The 22,446-nt window shown below is 44.3% G+C and overlaps 1 protein-coding gene across 1 annotated transcript in view; it reads right to left on the bottom strand.

The window, feature by feature from the left end:
- Positions 1–7,825, bottom strand: part of LOC108412589 — a 29,981-nt gene extending 22,156 nt beyond the window's left edge. Inside the window, exon 1 of the mRNA XM_017684679.2 lies at positions 7,588–7,825. Within this exon, the coding sequence (XP_017540168.2) occupies positions 7,588–7,772 (185 nt within the window). The 5' untranslated portion in view covers positions 7,773–7,825. The remainder of the gene's footprint in view (positions 1–7,587) is intronic.
- Between the last annotated feature and the right edge of the window lie 14,621 nt (positions 7,826–22,446).

The following is a 22,446-nucleotide window of genomic DNA, read 5'->3' as shown; positions in this document are numbered from 1 at the left end:
AGCCTTAAAAACAAAATATTGTAATTTATACCGTTTTCTGTGCATTATGGATCGTGCTGTGATGTTTTGGTCACTGCTGTGAACATTCAGAGGTCAAGCTCAGCTGCGTGTCACGTGACGCTGCAAGCTGTTGAGTCTTTTTCTTTAACAGGGTTGAATGTGGACTTTTTCCAGACATGCACAGACAGCAAGACCACAGTTCATCAAGAGGGGGCGTGAGAGCACACAGGCTAGGCTGGTATCCTTTGGAAGGCCCCTTTAGTGCGTCCAGCTCATTAAGAACCTAAAGAGGTTTCAGGCACACATGTGCTCAAGCTCCGCCCCTCCTGTTCTAAAAGCACTGCTCCCCATCCTGGACCCGGACTCCTCCGTCACCAGCGGCACTACATAAACAGGTGACAGGTGACGCTCCACGACATGCTGCAGAAATGTGGACGGGTCAGCTCTTCCTCACTGTCACCGCAGAGGCACAATGCTCTGCTTTGTGTGGCCACAAGAAAGTCCTATAGATTCACTGTGGCTTTTTTATACACTGTCATAATTCATAATCTGGACCAGCCTGTATTTAGCAGGCAGCACTGAACGCAACACACAGAGACTCATCTTCATCTTCATCTTCATCTAGTCGCTGAACTTTTGGACTCTTTTTATTATTTATGTCAACCTGATGAAAACGCACCAATACCAACGTCCGATGTGTAATAATTCATTATATTCAGTGCTATTAAGGCTTTCATGCCATAACCTGCAGTGGTCAGAGTTCAGCAGGCTGAAACAGACTTTTCCATCTTCACTACAAACGCAGCATGAGCTCAGCAGAGGAAATTGATGGATTTGCATATGCAAATACATTAAGATTGCAATCAGTGTGCTAGCAGTAAGAGCTTGTACACCTGGAGGACCAACGCATGTCTGAAAGGAACATGCTGCATCAAGTCACAACCTAAAGGTTTTAATTATGAGTAGAAAATCCATAATGACTGGATAAGGAGCGCTACACCAAGATTCAAAAGCAGGTGTTCAGAGCTTCTGAGCCGGAGGCTTCAAAAATTCCTTTAAAATGACTCACTCTCTACTGTGAAGAATTCCAGCAAAAATAATATCATTTAAGTTAATATAAGATAATCCACTCAACAAGTAAGGAGAGAAAAATGAAAAATGAAATCAAAGTTTGCAAAACTGGAGCACAAAATCTGATTAACAGCTGCACTGAAAATGAGGCTCCTAACAACCACCTGGAAGAGCTGCTCGAGCCCAAAACTGCCCCATCAGATAAACAGCACTGAAAGCTTTGATCTCTGAGAGAGAGGAGAAGATCAAGCTGCTTCAGATCTGAAAACATCCACAGGTGTTTCAGTCCATCCTTCCACTGTGAGAAGACCACTCAGCGCTGTGGGTCTGAAAGGACGTGGGGCTGATCGAGAATAGATTTAGCTGTTGAAGCTTTTACGTAATTCGATGCAAATATCTGTTGTTTGGCTGAAGTGAAAGTGTGGAATTGGGCTTTTGCACAGCACTGTACGTTGCCAGTTTGTTAGGTACACCTGCTTCGTATCAGGCTGTGCCTGTTTGGCCTTCAAAGCAGCGGAAGTTCTCCTGAACGTGTGCTAAAACAAGGCCGTGGGTCTGTCTGGAGGAATGCTGCACCACATGGAAACAGCTGTGTTGTTGAAATTTGAATATTGAAAAATTCTGTTTCCATTTCACCTCGAGGACCCCAGGTTCTCTGTGCCGCACCGACACGCTGAGTAACTGTAGAGGTATTTGAGAAATATTAATCTTTTTAGTGCAGTGGGTGATCATGCAATCAGTTACTATATCAGTTACTTCTAATGATCAGTGTAAAATAATCTAGATAAACAGATTATATAATCATAACAATAATAATTATAGTTATAAATAATATTTATTAGTGGTAGCTTCAGACATTACATGCAGTGTTTTGAGCTGCAGCTGTATCACATTATTTTCTGCGCTGTTGTGGATAAACATTTATTACTAAGCTATACATGATGGACAGGCCTGTGGATCATATAGTGGACAGTCCGCTCTCTGTAGGAGACGAAAGGGCAGTACGGTGAACTAAAACGACTCACATGCGCCTTTATTATTGAACTGAAATCAGCCTGAAATGAATGGAAGTGATGTAGAGCTTCCCTCAGACGTCCTTCACGTGCCTGAGCAGCTCTCTTCCGGTGGTACGTGTTTGATGGCGAAAGTTGGGGGGTTCAATGCCCCACCCGGGCAAAAACACCAGGTTAGGCCAATAAGTGTCCTTGGGCAAGGACTCCTGATGCTACTTTCACCTGCTTTTGTAACATGATGAAAACTGTAAATTGCTCTGGATGAGACGTCTGCACCACCACAATATCTTGCAGTGTGGCACTACTTTTCAGTGCTGTGTGCAGGAGTGGACGGGAAACCAGCCCACTGCAGGTGGGAGCAGGACAAAACACAGATTAAACAACACGCAGATTCTCGTAGCTCTCAGAGATGGAGCCTTCCGTCCGACGGCCGCAGCTGCCCAGCAAAACACCTAAACTAGCCGCTCTGGGGTTCAATTCCTGCTCTGTGTTTAAACGGTGAATAAATGGCGTTTGGCGAAGTTCCTCACAGTGAGCCTGATGACGGTGACCGCCGTGGTATTTCAGCAGAGAATGATGTGCTTGAATAAACTGTGTCAGATATCAGAGTCAGCTCCCCCGACGGAACCGAGGAGACGGGAAAGTGATTCCGATTATCCGCGGGACCGGGAGGAAATCTTGTGGAAGAGGACTGAATGGCGTAAATGTAACATAAATAAAAAAGAAGAAAAGTTGACACAACTAAAAGAGCTTAGAATAGCAGTACTGCGTAGTGCAACATGCGCATCTTATCGTTCGGAGCTGAAAGTTGGTCAGATATTATTCACAGCCGTTGAGTAAAGATGAATAAGATTAAAGTCTTGAATTCAGAGTAATCCTGTCGCATTTCAGGAACCAGCAGCTGATCATATGATAGAAACCTGTGAATCAGTAGCTCCTCTTCGCTTTGTGGGCTGTTTGCAGCAAAACAGGTCCCACATCAGCTGAAAGGTATGTGGTAACTTTCCCCTTCCACAGGGTAACGCGCGAGCCGAGGCTTGGCCTGCGGGAACGGTTTCAGGTTTAGGGTTTCTTAGCAAGTTGGTGACGGACCTCATAAGCATGTGGAGCAGCAGGTTTCTGGAGTTTTCACGCTGAAGCAGCCGCTTCCTTCAGCACAGAGCACGCTGTTGTTTTTACAATGTTTGTACCTTAAGGAACAAAACCTGCACCTGATCCGTCCAATACCAAGGGCCGTTTATCTGAGGTGCACTGAAAATGGATTTTCCCTGAAATGATTCAACGGGCCTACGATGAGGAGCACTCAGAAATAAAGGTTCTAGACTGTCTCTGGGTCAGTTCTCCTCTCATCACTGGGGTGGAACCCTCAAGGTTCCGTCTCAGTGCCTTCAGTCAGGGAACATAACTGAACCATACTCCACTGAAATGATCTGTTCTAAGATGTACTGACTCCACACACCCCGCCTCGCCTCGCCTCCAGGCTTTTACTCTACTGCTCTGGTTTAAAGCATTCGGTTATGAAAAGGAACAAATACCAACTTTTCACCTGGAGAACCTGATTTAAGCTCCACAGTCAGACCTGGAGTTCATCACCTGGGACGACAATAAGTTCTTATTACGTTAAAGTTTATTTTATGCTAAAGGTTTGAAAATGTAAAAATAAATGGCAACACAAAGTTTGTACACTGTAAAAAGTGTCCCATCAGATCTCCTTTACGTGGTAACAAGTAAATGAACTAATTCTATTCAACCTAAAGAAATACTTTGACTGAACGACTCTTTCTCGTAGGTTTTTAAGTGGAATAAAACTAGTTGACTTGCTTGTTCTCACACCAGTCTTTAGTGTGAGAGGATCTCAGGGGAAAAATGTTGGATATTGTTCTGATATTAAACTGAAAATCCTCACTGTGTGTGACGTTTCATAAAGAGATACAGTCCCACTCGCTCTGTTAGTTTACACAGGGGAGAGGTGTGTCACGGCCTGCTGGCCTCTTACCTTTGTGTGACTCACCAAGAGCACACACACTGTTTGCCTTCACAACAGCTCAGCTAACAATGTTTAAACAGGGCATCGCTGCACTGAGCAAACACAAACACAGCTGTCAGTCTGCCGAGAGCTGTGAGTCTGAGTCAGGGCTGACTCTGAGTCAGGGATCACACTGCACTTAGAAATACTGAGATGTGGACCCAACATACATCTGATCCGAGTCTCAAGTCTCTGAGGTTTGAGTTCAAATCTTGAGTCTCAGGGGTGCAAGTTTAAGTCAAGTCTCTAAGGTGCAGGTCTGAGCTAAGACACGAGTCTCTGGGTTGAGAGTCAGAATATCAAGTCTATGGGTTATAAGTGAGAGTCGTCTCTAAGGCATGAGTCCGAGTCTCTGTGGCGTGAGTCTGAGTCAAGTCTCTGAGGTGCAAGTCTCAATCGCAAACGTATGGGAGGTGAGTCCAAGTCGAGTTTCTGAGATGTGAGTTGAAGTCTCAAGGCTCTGAGTCTCTGAGGCCTTTGTGGTCTTTGAGGTAAGTCCAAATCTCAAGGCTCTGAGTGAGGCTCTGAGGAAGTCCTAGCCTCAAGGCTCTGTGTGAGTCCAAATAGAGTCTCTGAGGTGCGAGACTGAGTCAACACTCTGAGGTTACAGTCCAAATTGAGTCTTTGAGTTTTAAGCCCATGTCAAGTGGTGCGAGTCTGAGTCAAGTCACAGGTCTCTTGTATCTGGCTCTGAGTCAAGTCTTGAGTCTTTACTAGAGAATTTTAGTTATTATCTTGTTATTAACTTCAGCATAAATTAAAAAATGTGTGGCAATGACTTAGAAAGGTGTGGGAACAAGATTGCAGCTTACTAAGTTGTGGCCACGCATTATTTTTATTTATACAGGATGTCACCAGCGGGGCTCCGTGCTTCAGGCTTTATGCAAACTGGATATTCAACTGTTTTCAGTTAAGCTGCAATACCTGCACTGTGGTCACCACGGCAACGTCCGCGTAGCTTCACGCCACCATCGGCCGTGAACCACTACGAGGTGTGGAATTAAGCATTAAACTGTACATCATTACGATCAGCGCTGGACTTTATCATCCACAACATAACGCCAGCCCACCAGCGCAGGAGGCAGATGTCTCGCCTCGTCTTGAACTCCAGATGGACCTTTGAGCTCTCGGTGTCCATTTGCATGCGTCTCTCACCATAAACTCATCCTAGTTGTAAACCTTCATGTCAGCCAGGTCCTGACCTGCTGCAGGAACGCTGCTGTGACACGCTGTGCATGCATTTAACTCACTATGCAAACAAGCCTCAACTGAATTGAACTGAATTTGCGTGATGGACTCGTCACTCCGCATAACACATGGCCTCGATTAAACACAGGGACGGTTTCCAGGAGCCGTCCAACGTTTGACCTGGCAGGAAAAAGTCCCACCAGGACACTTTAACTGAGCAGTGACAAGCACATGCTTGGTAACCTATCAAACGTCATGCATTCCTAGCAAAAAGGGTTCTATGTAGTACCTACAAAGGTTCTATAACTTGTAACAAACTTTTTTGTGCTATATAGAACCATTTACCCTTAAAGAACCATAGTTTGTGCTGACATGCGCCGCACCGTAAATCCACACTTTTCAAAAGACGGTCCTTCATGAGTTCTTTAGTAAAGACAAAATCAACACTCAAAGAACCGTGACGGCATGATTACATGGTTCTCTGCATGGTGAAAGGGTTCTCCACACTGATGGAGAATGTGTTGTGTACGATTCAATTTAGCACCAAAAAGGTTTTACAGTTATGATGTCAAGCTTGTAACAAAAATAGAACCCTTTTTGGTGCTACATGGAACCTTTTTCAAAAAGGGTCTATATTAGAACCGTCTACAGCACATCCTCAATCTGAAGAACTGTTTAACCATGCAAGGAACCATTAAATCACGTCATCTGTAATTCTGACAGCAGTCAGTCAGATGTTCCTCCAGGTTCTCCCTGAAGGCTGTTTTTATACCAGTAATCTCCTGTTGGTGATGCAGTAGAGCAGCGTTTAGAATAAACAGCTCACAGTGAGAGACAGACAGGCTACAGTACAGCCTCCACACGGGGGGGTTAGTCTAACACACTGATACAGCCGAGACCCCCAAGGTAAACAACCAGAACGACATTTAATAGCCCCCCATATACAACCCTATTTCAAAAAAAGTTGAAAAATTAAAAAAAAAAAAATGCAATGATGTGCAAATCATGTAACCCCACAGTTCAAAAGCCAGTGTTCATGATGGTGTAGGGGGCATTAGTGCACATGGCATGGGTGGCATTCGCACCTGTGAAAGTCTGAGTGCTAAACTGACCTGCCTGCAGTCCAGACTGGTCACTACTGACAACATTTGGCTCATTATGAAATGAAAAATACAACAAATGCGGCCCTGAAACTGACGAGCAGCTGAAATCCTGAATCAGACCAGAACAGAGAACATCCCACTGTCAGAGCTACAGCAGCGCCTCCTCAGGTCCCGAACGCTGACAGAGCCGTTAAAGAGGAGGCGATGGACTCAGCGGTGAACAGACCCGTCCCGACTTTACTGGAACATGTTGCTGGCATCAAATTCAAAATGGGCATATATTTAAAAAAACAGTCAAATCTCTCAGTCTCAACATTTGATCCGTCTCTGTAGTGTTTTCCTTTAAAAATCTGGTTCACGGGATTTACAGCATTGGATCCTGTCTTTATTTACATTCTGCACGGCGTCCCGACGGTTTCGGAAATGGGGTCGGAAATTCATCACCGGCCACTTTTTGGGTGTTTATTAGGAGATTCATCACAAACAAATGAATCTAAATAAAATACATTTTCATGAATCATATCAACCAGCCCCCCCACAAGCCCCCCCTCCAGCCAGCCCCCCCACTAGCCCCCCCCAGCCAGCCCCCCCACTAGCCCCCCCCCCAGCCAGCCCCCCCACTGTCAGTTATACTGTCGGTTATAACGCAGGCTAGGCTAATAGCTAACTAGCTGCGTGGCGTTCCGCTGCACCGTCTGACTGATAACTGAAGTGTCTTTACACGGACCCCCTAACATGGCATGGTGATTATTTTTTAACAAGATGTGGCCACCAATTAATTGATGAAAAACCTGTGGCCTCACTGTACAAGTTTGTGTCCTCAATATAGTAATTTGTGGCCTCAATATAGTAAACTGTGGCCTAGTTATAATAATATGTGGCCTTAAAATAGTAAAGTGTGACTTCATTATAATAATCCGTGGCCTCAACATAGTAATGTGTCTTGTTTAGAGGGGCGAGGTGACCGTGCCCAGGGATGAGCAGCTGGGTGTTTAAGGGGGCCGACAGAAACAGAGCAGAGGGCCACTTTTAAAGCTCCTACAGTGAAAACAGGGCTTTTATTATGTTTCAGAGTCCAGACTAATTCTGACCTGTTAGCACGCAGGTCTGAGCTCCGAGGAGCTGATTATCCCCTCCCCTTATTGATCAGTGACCACCGCGTGACTGCAGGGGCTCTGAGAGTTACCTGGTGGTGTCCGAGGCCTGTCCGTCTCCAGCTGTCCTCCTCTTCCTCCTCCAGGTGAACAGTCTGAGGGTTCTGGAGCGGCTCTGTTCATCCCTCTCTGCGGACTCCTTCAGGTTCACCTCGCTTTTGGAGAACAAGCTCTTCAGGGACCTCCTGGTGGAGTTGGAGGAGCTGCTTTTGGCCATATCGATTAAAAAAGTCCCTTTTCCCCGAAACTGTGGTGGATGAACACCGACGGTCTGGGGGCTCGCTGGTGATGTCGATGCTCTGCTGAAGCTCAGCTACACAGTTTACCGCACCGCCACTTTCTCCCAGGAGATCATGTATTCACACCTCTATTCGGTATGGCCCCGCCCCCGCGCGCTGGGATTGGTCAGTATGGTTCCCCAACCCGCTCTGCGATTGGCTGGCAGTTCTAATAGCGGCGGCAGCCGCACAAGAGGCGGGTTATGATGTGCGGAATGCGGGTGGGAAACAAAAATGAGCCACATGTAAACGAGCAGACACGCCCACGCCACGAGACTTAAACCAATAAAAAGCTGAGAAGCCCCCTTTCCAACATTCTACACAATTAAAGGCTTTGAGGCGTAAACACAGTTGCTCAGAGAGGTTTGGTGTGAAATGCCGCACTACACGCTTAAACTGACGGTTCTTTAAGGGTTCTTTACTAAATGGTTCTACATTGAGCCATGACCACTCAAACAATGCTTTGCCTGATTTAAGGGTTCTTTGCATGGTGAAATGGTTCTTCACATTAATGGGGAGTGTGTTGTATTTGGTTCTATGTAGCACCAAAACGGGTTCCAAGACTGACATCCTTTTTGGTGCTGGATAGAACCATATGCAACACATTCTCCATGCATCTGAAGAACCATTATACCATGTCGAGAACTGTTTAAGCATGTAAAGGGTTCTTCAAGTGTCTATAAGTTCACCTTTTTTACGTGTTTAAAGAAACTTACTGAGTCAGAACTGTTCACAGTGATGGTGACAGAAACCAGAAACCCATCTCTAAAAGCTCCTCACACAGATAATAATAATAATAATAATAATAATAATGATAATAATAATAATAACATGTACAGTTGTAAATGTCAAAATGAAATAAATCCTATATTACTCATGTAATAAATATATTTGACATGTTTTATGTAATGTAAGTCTGCACATACATTACACAGCACTACGTGTTTATTGTTTCCAGCCTGGGCAGCGCGGTGGCGCTTCACAGCAAGCAGGGCCCGGGTTCGATTCCCTGGCCGGGTGTCCAGGGTCCTTTCTGTGCGGAGTGTGCATGTTCTTCCCGTGTCAGTACCTCCGGGTTCTCCAGTTTCCCTCCGCAGTCCAAAGACATGCAGTCAGGCCAACTGGACACACTAAACTGCCCCTAGGTGTGACCGTGTCTGTCTGTCTGTCTGTCTGCCCTGAAATGGACTGGCGACCTGTCCAGGGTGTATCCTGCCTTCCACCCCATGACCGGTGGGATAGGCTCCAGGACCAGCGACCCAGAAGGATGTGTGTGTGCTTCCAGCCTCCGTTCCTTGGAGCCCACTTGATTCTAATAATCGTAATAACAGAAAAGGAGGAACGTATGAAGGTGTGGCCTCTACCAAGCCTTGCTGTGGCCTGCCTGACCTCCTCACACTGCTGTTTGGTGTATAGGTGGTTTGGTGGATCAACGTGGTCATGGTTTGGAGAAAGAGCAGTAAATCCCACGTCATCACATCTTCTTCATCTGATTTGTCCAAGAGAAACTGACTTCATTCACCAGGCCAGCGGGCCTGACCCCACTGCAGGACACGCTGCTGACTGGAAGGTAAGGCTAAAGACCGAGTGAATTAGCGGAACTCAGCCACTAGAGGTCAGTAACAGACAAGATTTACAGCCACGGATTTGACATATTACGTTTCATATGAATAACTACAAACGGTCAACGACGACGATGATGATGATGATGATGATGATGATGATTAACTACTGGCTACGTTAATATTACGTTTTATTACAAACATAATGAATTAATTTCACTTCAATATCTAGTTTATTAATTCTTTATTTAGAAGTAATTCATTATTATTTATTGAATGTCTACATGTCAAGGGTTGCCAGTCTGTCACAGGGCAGACAGACACACACACTATCTAAGCTGCTTATCCTCCTGGGTCATGGGGGGTGCTGGAGCCTATCTCAGCACTCACTGGGCAGAAGGCGGGAAACTCCGTTACAGGGCAGACACACATTCACACCTTGCATGTCCAGTCGGAGGACGGCATGTCCAGTCAGATGGAAAGATGGATAAACACATTTTTTGGAAGGCAGTGCTAATAGTTTGCTCATTAAACAGAAATTCCACATCTTTAACTCTGTGTAATTAACTGGTTCAGATGCAATCAGAGCCATTCAGGGCGGTTTGGTGTGAAACCTGTGTTCTAGATAAACCTGTGTTCTCTCTGTTCTAGATAAACTGACCAAGTCAGAGCCGTTCACAGTAGTGGTGATGGGAACCAGACGTCCCTCTAAAAGCTCCCACAGAAAGTTCCTACATGAATTGGTTCTGAATTCACTGCCTGATGACTGAGACGCTGTTTTATGAGAGTTTAGAGAACTTCAACTCCATTCATGGTGGAGGGAGACATGCAGGGCGCTGTGCGGCAAAATAGTCCCCAAAGAAAACTCATTATTCCAGATTTTCCACTATTTTCCATCATCAACATTCCATATAAATCTGTCTATCTAGTAGAATGTTGGATTTTGGTGGGGGGATATAAGAGCTGTTCTGTACCTTATGGTGAGATAAATATGCAGGATAGTAAACAAACACCAAGACTTAATGCTGAAATAGAGAAGCAGTGTGAGAAGGTCGTCAGCAGAGGGAGCCAAAGTACAGGACATTTACAATGTTGATTAAGATAAAAGAGTAATGTACATTCACACTTTACTCAGCCACGCCCCCAATCCTTACTAATACTGAGAGCTGATTGGTTAGTGTTAATGCTACTGAGAGCTGATTGGTTAGAGTTACTGCTACTGAGAGCTGATTGGTTAGCGTTACTGCTACTGAGAGCTGATTGGTTAGAGTTACTGCTACTGAGAGCTGATTGGTTAGTGTTACTGCTACTGAGAGCTGATTGGTTAGAGTTACTGCTACTGAGAGCTGATTAGTTAGCGTTACTGCTACTGAGAGCTGATTGGTTAGAGTTACTGCTACTGAGAGCTGATTGGTTAGCGTTACTGCTACTGAGAGCTGATTAGTTAGCGTTACTGCTACTGAGAGCTGATTGGTTAGAGTTACTGCTACTGAGAGCTGATTGGTTAGTGTTACTGCTACTGAGAGCTGATTAGTTAGCGTTACTGCTACTGAGAGCTGATTGGTTAGTGTTACTGCTACTGAGAGCTGATTGGTTAGTGTTACTGCTACTGAGAGCTGATTGGTTAGCGTTACTGCTACTGAGAGCTGATTGGTTAGTGTTACTGCTACTGAGAGCTGATTAGTTAGCGTTACTGCTACTGAGAGCTGATTGGTTAGTGTTACTGATACTGAGAGCTGATTGGTTAGTGTTACTGCTACTGAGAGCTGATTAGTTAGCGTTACTGCTACTGAGAGCTGATTGGTTAGTGTTACTGCTACTGAGAGCTGATTGCTTAGCGTTACTGCTACTGAGAGCTGATTGGTTAGCGTTACTGCTACTGAGAGCTGATTGGTTAGTGTTACTGCTACTGAGAGCTGATTAGTTAGCGTTACTGCTACTGAGAGCTGATTGGTTAGTGTTACTGCTACTGAGAGCTGATTGATTAGAGTTTCTGCTACTGAGAGCTGATTGGTTAGAGTTACTGCTACTGAGAGCTGATTGGTTAGTGTTACTGCTACTGAGAGCTGATTGGTTAGAGTTACTGCTACTGAGAGCTGATTGGTTAGTGTTACTGCTACTGAGAGCTGATTGGTTAGAGTTACTGCTACTGAGAGCTGATTGGTTAGTGTTACTGCTACTGAGAGCTGATTGGTTAGTGTTACTGCTACTGAGAGCTGATTGGTTAGTGTTACTGCTACTGAGAGCTGATTGGTTAGCGTTACTGCTACTGAGAGCTGATTAGTCAGTGTTACTGCTACTGAGAGCTGATTGGTTAGCGTTACTGCTACTGAGAGCTGATTGGTTAGCGTTACTGCTACTGAGAGCTGATTGGTTAGTGTTACTGCTACTGAGAGATGATTGGTTAGTGTTACTGCTACTGAGAGCTGATTGGTTAGCGTTACTGCTACTGAGAGCTGATTGGTTAGTGTTACTGCTACTGAGAGCTGATTGGTTAGCGTTACTGCTACTGAGAGCTGATTGGTTAGAGTTACTGCTACTGAGAGCTGATTGGTTAGCGTTACTGCTACTGAGAGCTGATTGGTCAGTGTTACTGCTACTGAGAGCTGATTGGTTAGCGTTACTGCTACTGAGAGCTGATTGGTCAGTGTTACTGCTACTGAGAGCTGATTGGTTAGTGTTACTGCTACTGAGAGCTGATTGGTTAGTGTTACTGCTACTGAGAGCTGATTGGTTAGTGTTACTGCTACTGAGAGCTGATTGGTTAGTGTTACTGCTACTGAGAGCTGATTGGTTAGTGTTACTGCTACTGAGAGCTGATTGGTTAGAGTTACTGCTACTGAGAGCTGATTGGTTAGTGTTACTGCTACTGAGAGCTGATTGGTTAGCGTTACTGCTACTGAGAGCTGATTGGTTAGAGTTACTCCAGTCACTCCACTCACTCCACTCATCACACTGCCAAAAATCACTAATTTAATCTTTTATTACCTTCACAGTGTGAAGCAGCAGCTTCTGAGGACAGAAGTACAAACACCTCCAAATAACCAATAACCTCAGAACATAGTGACCTAAAACGAGGTCAAATGTCCGAGCGCGCGGATACAGTAGCCTGAGCCTGATCGTGTGGACATGTGATCATTTCACTGGAATCCGTTTCTAATTCATCCCTTCGCCTGTGCTCTGTAGAAGAGCCTTAGTGTGGATCAGGAGGACGAAGACGTCTCCGAGGACCTGCCCGTCTCTACTGGCTGACGGCAGTTCAGAGAACAGGAGTCCTGTGTTCAGGGAGTTTCTGATATGATCTGTTTTGACCCTGAAGCTAAGTCACGTCGTGTCTTGCCATCGTTATTGTTGTCCTTTCAGTTCAGAGACAGCTTGGGGTCCCTGGACGCTGCCAACATTCACCACAGCTCAGAGTCGTCCACACCGCAGCACTGGAGTCACACGTTCAGGGGAACGCGGCGGTTAACGTGTCGGCACAAAGAAGACGAGTAAATCATTGTAAAGACAGGGTGAGGTTCAGAGGAACGGCATTAAAGAAATAATAATAAAATGATTAAATCTCCGCCTGTGGGAACTGATGGGGTGCCACCTTCACAGGTTTGTACACTGAACATGACTGACAGCCAGTCGATCTGAGCTGAACGACGAGCTTCAACTTCATCACGACGACGTGTAGTGGATTAAAAGGCCTTCGAGTGGAACAGAAGGGTTCAGGTTTAATAACAACAAGAACTTATTCAGGGATAAATAAACCACGGAATCCTGTTTTCATGACAATCTTTCATTCATAAAGGTTTTATTATGCAGATCTTAAAATCTGGACCGCTTTGGCGAGCCTGTCGCGTGACATCGCACCCACGTGTATTACTCATAAAAGGTACAGTACCAGAGGCGGAACATTCCTTTATGCTTAATCACCACAGCACAACAAAGGAAGACAACAACAGAGCAACAAAGCAGGAAATGAAACGTTGTGCATCCATTCTTACAGATACAGACCTTACTGAGCGCGTGCTGATTAACACTCTTCATTGATCAGTGTGACAGCAGTGCAGTCACCACAGTGCAGTCACTACAGTGCAGTCACCACAGTGCAGGCACTACAGTGCAGTCACTACAGTGCAGCCACAGCAGTGCAGGCACTACAGTGCAGTCACCGCAGTGCAGCCACCACATTGCAGTCACTACAGTGCAGTCACCACAGTGTAGTCACCGCACTGCAGCACTCACATTGTAGTCACCGCACTGCAGTCATCACAGTGCAGTCACCGCACTGCAGTCACCACAGTGCAGTCACCACAGTGCAGTCACCGCAGTGCAGTCACCACAGTGCAGTCACCACAGTGCAGCCACTGCAGTGCAGTCAGCACAGTGCAGTCACTACAGTGCAGTCACCACAGTGTAGTCACCGCACTGCAGCACTCGCATTGTAGTCACCGCACTGCAGTCACCACAGTGCAGTCACTACAGTGCAGTCACCACAGTGCAGGCACTACAGTGCAGTCACTACAGTGCAGCCACAGCAGTGCAGGCACTACAGTGCAGTCACCGCAGTGCAGCCACCACATTGCAGTCACTACAGTGCAGTCACCACAGTGTAGTCACCGCACTGCAGCACTCACATTGTAGTCACCGCACTGCAGTCATCACAGTGCAGTCACCGCACTGCAGTCACCACAGTGCAGTCACCGCACTGCAGTCACCACAGTGCAGTCACCACAGTGCAGTCACCGCAGTGCAGTCACCACAGTGCAGCCACTGCAGTGCAGTCAGCACAGTGCAGTCACTACAGTGCAGTCACCACAGTGTAGTCACCGCACTGCAGCACTCGCATTGTAGTCACCGCACTGCAGTCACCACAGTGCAGTCACCACAGTGCAGTCACTGCAGTGCAGCCACTGCAGTGCAGTCACTACAGTGCAGTCACCGCAGTGCAGTCACTACAGTGCAGTCACCACAGTGCAGTCACCACAGTGCAGTCACCGCACTGCAGCCACCACTCACAGCCTAAAACCAGCTTCAGCACTGCAAACTGCCCAAGACTTAAAATCTGAAAATCTGAATGTTCTTGTTATAAAAGTCATTTTTAATTCTGGTTAATTCTTAAATCAATCAGGAATTTGTCTCCTCAGGAAATCTTAAAATCGTGTGATTTACTGGTGAAATAAGCTGCATTAGTCAGTCCACCGATCTGCTCCGGTAAGACACAAACTCAGCTGCAGCTGCTGGATGTAAGAATCACACATGACACATATTAAAAAAACAGTTTTATTCATGGCCCACGTGCTCCACCCACCGGGACATGAAAGGACAGTCCGCTTTTCGGTCATGCTCAGGTGAGTCCAGGCCCTTACAGATTTAATGAGCTTTATCGTTCTGATTGTCCTTCAGTCGTCTGTGTTGCTGCTGTACCGACTCTAGAACATCCAGTTTGTCTTCAGGGTTCTGCTATTAGTTCTGTTTTATTCCATTCAGAGGTTTTTCTCTGATGTTCAAACTGGAACTGTTTTTTATTTTTGTTCTTCAATGGTCTAATGTCTCTCTTTCTGTCTCTCTCTCTGTCTCTCTGTCTCTCTCTCTCTGTCTCTCTCTCTGTCTCTCTGTCTCCCTCTCTCTCTGTCTCTCTGTCTCTCTCTCTCTGTCTCTCTCTCTCTGTCTCTCTCTCTGTCTCTCTGTCTCTCTCTCTCTCTCTCTCTCTGTCTCTCTGTCTCTCTCTCTCTGTCTCTCTCTCTGTCTCTCTGTCTCTCTCTCTCTCTGTCTCTCTGTCTCTCTCTCTCTGTCTCTCTCTCTCTCTGTCTCTCTCTCTGTCTCTCTGTCTCTCTCTCTCTCTGTCTCTCTGTCTCTCTCTCTCTGTCTCTCTCTCTCTGTCTCTCTCTCTGTCTCTCTGTCTCTCTCTCTCTCTGTCTCTCTGTCTCTCTCTCTCTCTCTCTGTCTCTCTGTCTCCCTCTCTCTCTGTCTCTCTGTCTCTCTCTCTCTGTCTCTCTCTCTCTGTCTCTCTCTCTGTCTCTCTGTCTCTCTCTCTCTCTGTCTCTCTGTCTCTCTCTCTCTCTCTCTCTCTCTGTCTCCCTCTCTCTCTGTCTCTCTGTCTCTCTCTCTCTGTCTCTCTCTCTGTCTCTCTGTCTCTCTCTCTCTCTCTCTCTCTCTCTCTCTCTCTCTCCCTCTCTCTCTCTCTCTCTCTCTGTCTCTCTGTCTCTCTCTCTCTCTCTGTCTCTGTCTCTCTCTCTCTCTCTCTCTCTCTGTCTCTCTCTCTCTCTCTCTCTGTCTCTCTCTCTGTGGCCGTGATGTCAGTGTCCAGTTGTAAGACATCTGCTCTGAGATTAAGGATTATTCACTAATATTCACTAATACTCTGCGTTTCACTCATCGTCTGATCTCGAGTCGTTTAGCTGATTTCAGACCTGTGAACTCCCAGCAGAGCTGCTCTGGACTGGAACGGGTTTTAAGAATTTTCTCCTCAAATTCAGTCTTTATTTCCTGTTTTCAGCTCCGTCTCACAGCTGTGCTCTCAGTTTCTGCCCAGCAATGCGGTCGGCGCGGCCAGCATGGCGTGATTCCTCAGCGATGTTGATGAGAAATGATAAGAATAATAATGATAAGAAATTTTTAGAAATACAGAAGCTCAGTTTCAGTTCAGTTCAGAGGCAGTTCAGGTCCAGCCCTGTTCCACCTGGACAAGAGGAGCATCTAAAATACAGTCACTATGATTAATATTCCTCATTACAGTCGAAATAATTCAGATCATTTTGCTTATTTACAGAAACAGTGATTAATACATTAGAATATCCTGAAATAATCCTGAATATTTTACAACATGAAAACAATAAAAAGATTAGACTTCAGATGTTTCCACTTGATTAAATATTGGAAAGGGCGGCTCTACGGATTCATGGATCATCACAAAGACACAGAAACGTCCAGTCTGTTGAGCTTGTGGACCCCAGAGGGTTAAGCCCTCCGGTAGACTCTGAGGAGCGACGGACATCCCAGGACTGCTGAGTGTGATTGATGGTGGTGTTTTGTTTGGATGAGGGTGAGATGACAGTGAGAACACAGTGAAGGAGAAGTGAAATCAAAAGCCTCGCTACACTGACCGGACCTGATTTGGCGCTTCTGTCGTGGTGGTGATGAAGTCACGCCATCCAAACACAGCCATCTCAAATGGTTGTGGAATTTCAGCGTTAATTCTCTGGAAGCTGACCTGGTCAGGTGTACTTTTGATTCGTGTTCTGAGGCAGTGAGCAGCAATTGCGATAGAATACCAGAGCGATTTTAGGATAAGCCCTAAAACCCCACGGGCTGTCACACTGCCTCCCCGCCTGGCTCGGCGCCAGCGATCTATCATCAGGTGCACCTGCCATCAAACGCTGAGCAGCAGCTCATTACATAAAGGCCTGTTTGGCAGAGCGATAAAGAATAAGAATAACAGCCGCGTTATCTGCGGTTACTAAAACAACATATAGATATTCTGCTGAAGCACGTCAAACTGCCTGAGACACTGAGGGCCTCCCGTCTGCTCTGCGTGTCCCCGGCCATCAGTGCTGACAGATACAGGCGACATCACCGTCACAGCAAATCACACCTTCACAGCACAAACTAAAACATTCATTTTCACGCAAGTCAATGGAACCAGATCGTTTTCCAGGTAACGTCGGTCCTTTTGTTTTGGTCCAGATCGGATTCCATGTTGATGATTTTCTTAGTGTGAATAAGTTTACACACCCCGTACAGAGACACTGCATATTCTAATACACAATCACTGCTTATTACCGACGGTAGCGCACTGGCATGGATTAATAAAGCTTTAATAAACTACTGCTTCTGCGTTGCTGCCTTATTGTTTTTATTTGTATATTGTGTATTTATTCAGTTATCACATTGTTGCAAATGTTAATGATTGATTCGATGGTTTCTTGTTTTTAGCGTTTGATTTGGTTTCACAATCCAGTGTTTTCAGTGTTTTCCATGTTAGCTCAGCTGAAGTGTAACTAGACGTTGATTTGGAATGGATTTGGGATTTGAATAGGACATATTAACATTTATTTATTTAAAAACATGCTATAAAAAGTAAAAGCTCATCAAAAACGAATGAAATACAGTGAAATACTAAAAGTCTTGTTTACTCAATATTTACGCATCTCAGCCAAAGCAGGTCAGTGTAATATTATAGTGACGCTGATCGCTTATGAATATGAACTGATTGTGAGGTGATACGCAGTGGGGGGTAAAGCTGCAGGGCGAACGCTGGAAGCTACGCCTCGAGTTTAAGCTGAACGTTCAGTTGACGGATGTTTGTTTTGACTCTCGTCAAAGTTCCAAAGAAATTTCTTGGAAATTAATTGGTACAATTTGCATACTGACATATACAGAACACACACTGTAGGCTGAAGGAGAAGTCCACTGGTTTTTCAAATTAGCTCCATATTTAAACAGATGTGAACAGAGTCAGAGCCGCTCACAGTGGTGGTGATGGGAACCAGACGTCCCTCTAAAAGCTCCTACAGAAAGTTCCTACATGAACTGGTTCTGAATTCACTGCCTGATGACTGAGGCGCTGTTTTATGAGAGTTTAGAGAACTTCAACTCCATTCATGGTGGAGGGAGACATGCAGGGCGCTGTGCGGCAAAATAGTCACCAAAGAAAACTCATTATTCCAGATTTTCCACTGTTTTCCATCATCAGCATTCCATATAAGCTCAGAAGACTCGTGTAGGTTCTCTGGAGGTTCTGGATGGTAAATAAAGTGTCTATATCTGTGTTGTAGTCATGGTGACGCCTGGTTCCCATCACCACCACTGTAAAGACGTCTGAACCTTTTCACACCAAACCCTCTGAACCTCTGATCACACCTCACACTCTGAACCTCCCTGTTTACATCTTACTGAGTTATGGAGGAATTTTGGAAAATGTGTTAAATTCCCCTTTAAGACTGTCTGATTGTTTTAAACTGTGTACAGTGGAACAATATAAGTATTAATAGAGCAGTCTTAGCCTCTTTTTGACCAGGGTATATTTGAATTTGTCCATCTTAATTTTCGTGACCAAATTGTAAGGTGAATTATTCAGTAACTGCAAGAAATAAATGTACATTTTTATTTTATTTATTTATTTTGTAAAAGCCAACTAACAGAACCTGTTATGATCTCCACACGTCACCACACGCTCACAATTTACTGCTGAGAGCCAAAAATCTGCGCCGCTCTTTGTGTTGTTCTCTAAAAGTGATGTTTCCAGAGCAGATCACTGAAGAGACGCCGTCTGTTTATAGTTTAGAGCCCAGATTTGGGGAAAAACGGCTCGACTTTCAGTAGAAAAACAAACTGAGTTCAGCTTCTTTTATTATAAGGGTTTAAAATGACGTCACCGTCTATTAGACTGGAGAGAAGAGCTACAGCCTCACACGACGCCCAGCTTCTGAATGGAGCTTATGGAGTAGGAACGTTATGAGGAACATGACCAAGTGCGGTTTGGAACCGCCGGTGGTCTCGAGGAGTCGAAGAGGTTAAAGTTCAGAATTATTTAAAAATAAATAAGCTGTTGGTTTTACATTCTAAGGGTTTTATATAGCTGCATGTAAAAGTTTGTGCACCCCTGGTCAAAGTCCAATCAGTTGTTGATTTCCGGGCTGTAAGTCAGTTTCTGTTTATTTACTGAATTTAAACATTTGGGGGAATAGAACATAAAATGTGGCCTGTGCAAAAGTTATGGCACATCTGTTCTATGCTAAAAGTAACATATTAACACAGGAACTGTGCAGTAAAACGATCAGAGAACGTCTTTGGAGCTTCTACCCCGCAAGAGAACGTGTTGACGTCTGACTGGGGGTGTTCAAACTTATGACTGTACCCTCTAATCAGGCCGTGTTTATTATTAAACAGATTAACAGTAACACATCCTGCGCAGTAAAGGTCACAGGTTGGGCAGCCTGTTTCTAGAAAGAGAGAAAAGTGGGTATTTTCATTCCAGCCCAGCAGCAGTTGCTCGAAACATGAACACACAGATGGTTTAGGGGGATTTCTAGGAATACCTGTGGTGGAAGCTGCAGGCCACAGAGCGATTGCACTGCCAGTAGTTGCGCCACTGTCCGGTCCCCTTCCTGCGTTCCTCGTAAAAGGGAATACGCTGTGTTCCAGCGCAGGAGTGACGTCACCACCCTGAGATTCCCCTCAGTAACCATGACAACGCACATCAAAACACCTCAGTCGTCAGTGAATCTCTGTGCTGTGGCTTTAATCACTGTCCTCTCATTAATGTTGCTGAAATTCTCCAGGTCTCTAGAGAACCAAGAACACGCGGACAAACAGACGCATGATTAAATGGTTCTTTACATGGGGAAGTTGTTCTTCAGAAAATGTGTTGTACAAGGTTCTAGATAGAACCTTCTTAAAAGGGTTCTGTTTAGGACCATAAAAGGGTTCTACTATTTTATACAAGCTTCACATTAAGACAATAACAGAGATATTATAAACACTTAAAAAATAGGGTTCTTTAAGGGTTCTTTACTGATAAAGAATCATAAACAATTAAAGAACCCTTTGCATGATTGTTTCTTTGCATTGTACATGGTTTTATATATATATTTCTTTTTTAAAGGGTTCTTTTTAGCACCAAAAAGGTTCTTCTATTGTAAGCAAGCTTGTGGTTGTAGCAGAATTTAGAACCACCTACTACACATTCTCCATCAATCTGAAGAACCAATTCACCATGCAGAGAACCATTTAAGCATACAAATGGTTCTGTGAGTGGTCATGGTTCTATGTAGAGCCACTGTCTTCACGTAAATCTATCTTAAGAGTTTATGTCTAGTAACTCTAATCTCTAATTAGCAGCTTTGACTTTAAACATTATGAATCATCTGTTGTGACAGTTACCAGTAATCAGAACACAGCAGTGCTGTGACAGTGGTTATTAAATATCAAGTCAACTCATGACAGCATGCGACATCTGACATAACATGTTTCTGTCATGTGTATCTCAGTGTAATGTAATGGGAAGTAAAATCATAAATCATAAATTTTGTTATTATGTCTCAGAAAGTTTAAAAGTAAGATAAATAATCTTCTAATAAGTTTATAATCTCAAGAATCACAGTAATATTAGAAAATAATAGAATATTAGAAACACCAACTACAACCCCAATTTCAAAAAAGTTGGGACGCTGTGTAAAATGTAAATAAATGTAAATAAAATCATCTGTAAATCTCATAGGCCCACATGTTATTCACAATGGAACATACACCACACATGAAAAGCAACATGAAAAACATTCATTCAGACATTGAATCACAGTTTGCCGTGCAATCTATAAATGCAAGTTAATGAAGAAGCCATATGTCAACACAATCCAGAAATGCTGCCACCTTCTCTGGGCCAAAGCTCATTTAAAATAGACCGCGGCAAAATGGAAAGCTTTTCTGTGGTCATATGAACCAAAATTTTAAATTCTTTTTGGAAATAATGGACACTGCATCTTCCAGAGTAAAGACCTCCCAGCTTGTTATTAGTACATCGTTCAAAAGCCTGCATCTCTGATGGTCTGGGGCTGCATTAGTGCCCACGGCCTGGGCAGCTTACTCATCTGGAAAGGCTCTATCAATGCTGACCAATATATAGAGGTTTTAGAACAACATACGTTGCCATCCAGACAGCGTCTCTTTCAGGGAAGGCCTTCATATGTCAGCAAGACAATAAACCACATCATCACAACAGAAAACATTTGACGCATCATGAAGCGAAAAATCCATCAAAGAAGACCCAAAGAAGACTCAGGACCACTGAGCAGCTAGATCAGACAAGAATGGGACAACATTCCTCTCCCAAAACTCCAGTAACTGGTCTCCTCGCTTCCCAGACATTTACGGACTGTTGGTAAAGAAAAGGGGATGCTGTGCAGTGGGAGACACGACGCTGCCCCAACTTTTCCGTCAAGCTCTAAATGAGTTAATGTCTTTCATGAAATGGTAAAATGTCTCACTTTCCACATCTGCTCTGTGTTCTATGTTCTATTGTGACTAAATATGGGTCTATGAGATTTGCCCATCATTACAAACTGGTTTTATTTTACATTTATCCCACTTTTTTTAAACGAAGTTGTAGATTTAAGATAATTTCACTTGCTAAGTTTTTATTGTAATGCAACTATTACTATACCTCTAGATACGTACCCACGAAGTAAAGAAATCGTGACCACGAAAAAGAGAAAACGCAAACAAACTGCGAGACATTCGTGTTTTAACCTCCATCCCCTCCGGCGCTCCGTAGCCAGTTGCTCCGAACAGCTGTTCCAGATTCGTATTACTTAATTGATTACTAAAGTATTTGAGAGAACAGTGAGCATCAGCGTGGACTCAGTTTCACTGTAAGCTAACGTGTTTAAGCAGGAAAGTAAACTGGAAACACCTGTGAGTGTCAGGCAGCTACAGTGCAGTCTTATCTAGTCCGTACCTGATTACCTAGAAACAGAACTGAGTTTACAAGGTGCGGCCTGTTTATTCATGAGCAGTATAAAACACATCTGATATAAACAGTTCAAGCGAAAACAGGCTGAGGTGGAGCTCGTAGGAAACACTGCAGACGTGCTGCTTTATGGTTTTAATGTCTTTACTGTAACTCTAATGTAAAAAAAGCCTTCTGTGAGTAGCTGTGTCCAAACTTTTGACTGGCACTGTAGGTCTCAGGACCCTCCTGCTCAATGCCCCCATGTGTATATGTCAATAATAATAATAATAATATACCACCTTTCATACATTAAAATATGGCAAAAAATGCTTTAAAATACAAAACAAAACAACCGAGGAAGAAAAAGGTAATAAAAAAATACGATTATCCATCCATCCATTTTCTAAGCCGCTTCCCCGTCAGGGTCACGGGGGGGGAAATACGATTATTATTATTTAATTTTATATTTTTAATCATTAAAATTAACATTAAAATGCACAAGAAACATTTATAAAAAAATACCATAAAAACTCAACTAACAGAAAAGTAAACAATGTTCTCCAAGGGTTCTTTACTAAAGAAGAGGGTTCACTGTAGAACACTCAAAGAGCC

This window comes from Pygocentrus nattereri, chromosome 14, assembly GCF_015220715.1.
Source record: "Pygocentrus nattereri isolate fPygNat1 chromosome 14, fPygNat1.pri, whole genome shotgun sequence".
Taxonomy (NCBI): Eukaryota; Metazoa; Chordata; class Actinopteri; order Characiformes; family Serrasalmidae; genus Pygocentrus; species Pygocentrus nattereri.
This window is presented reverse-complemented; position numbering and strand designations above follow the sequence as displayed.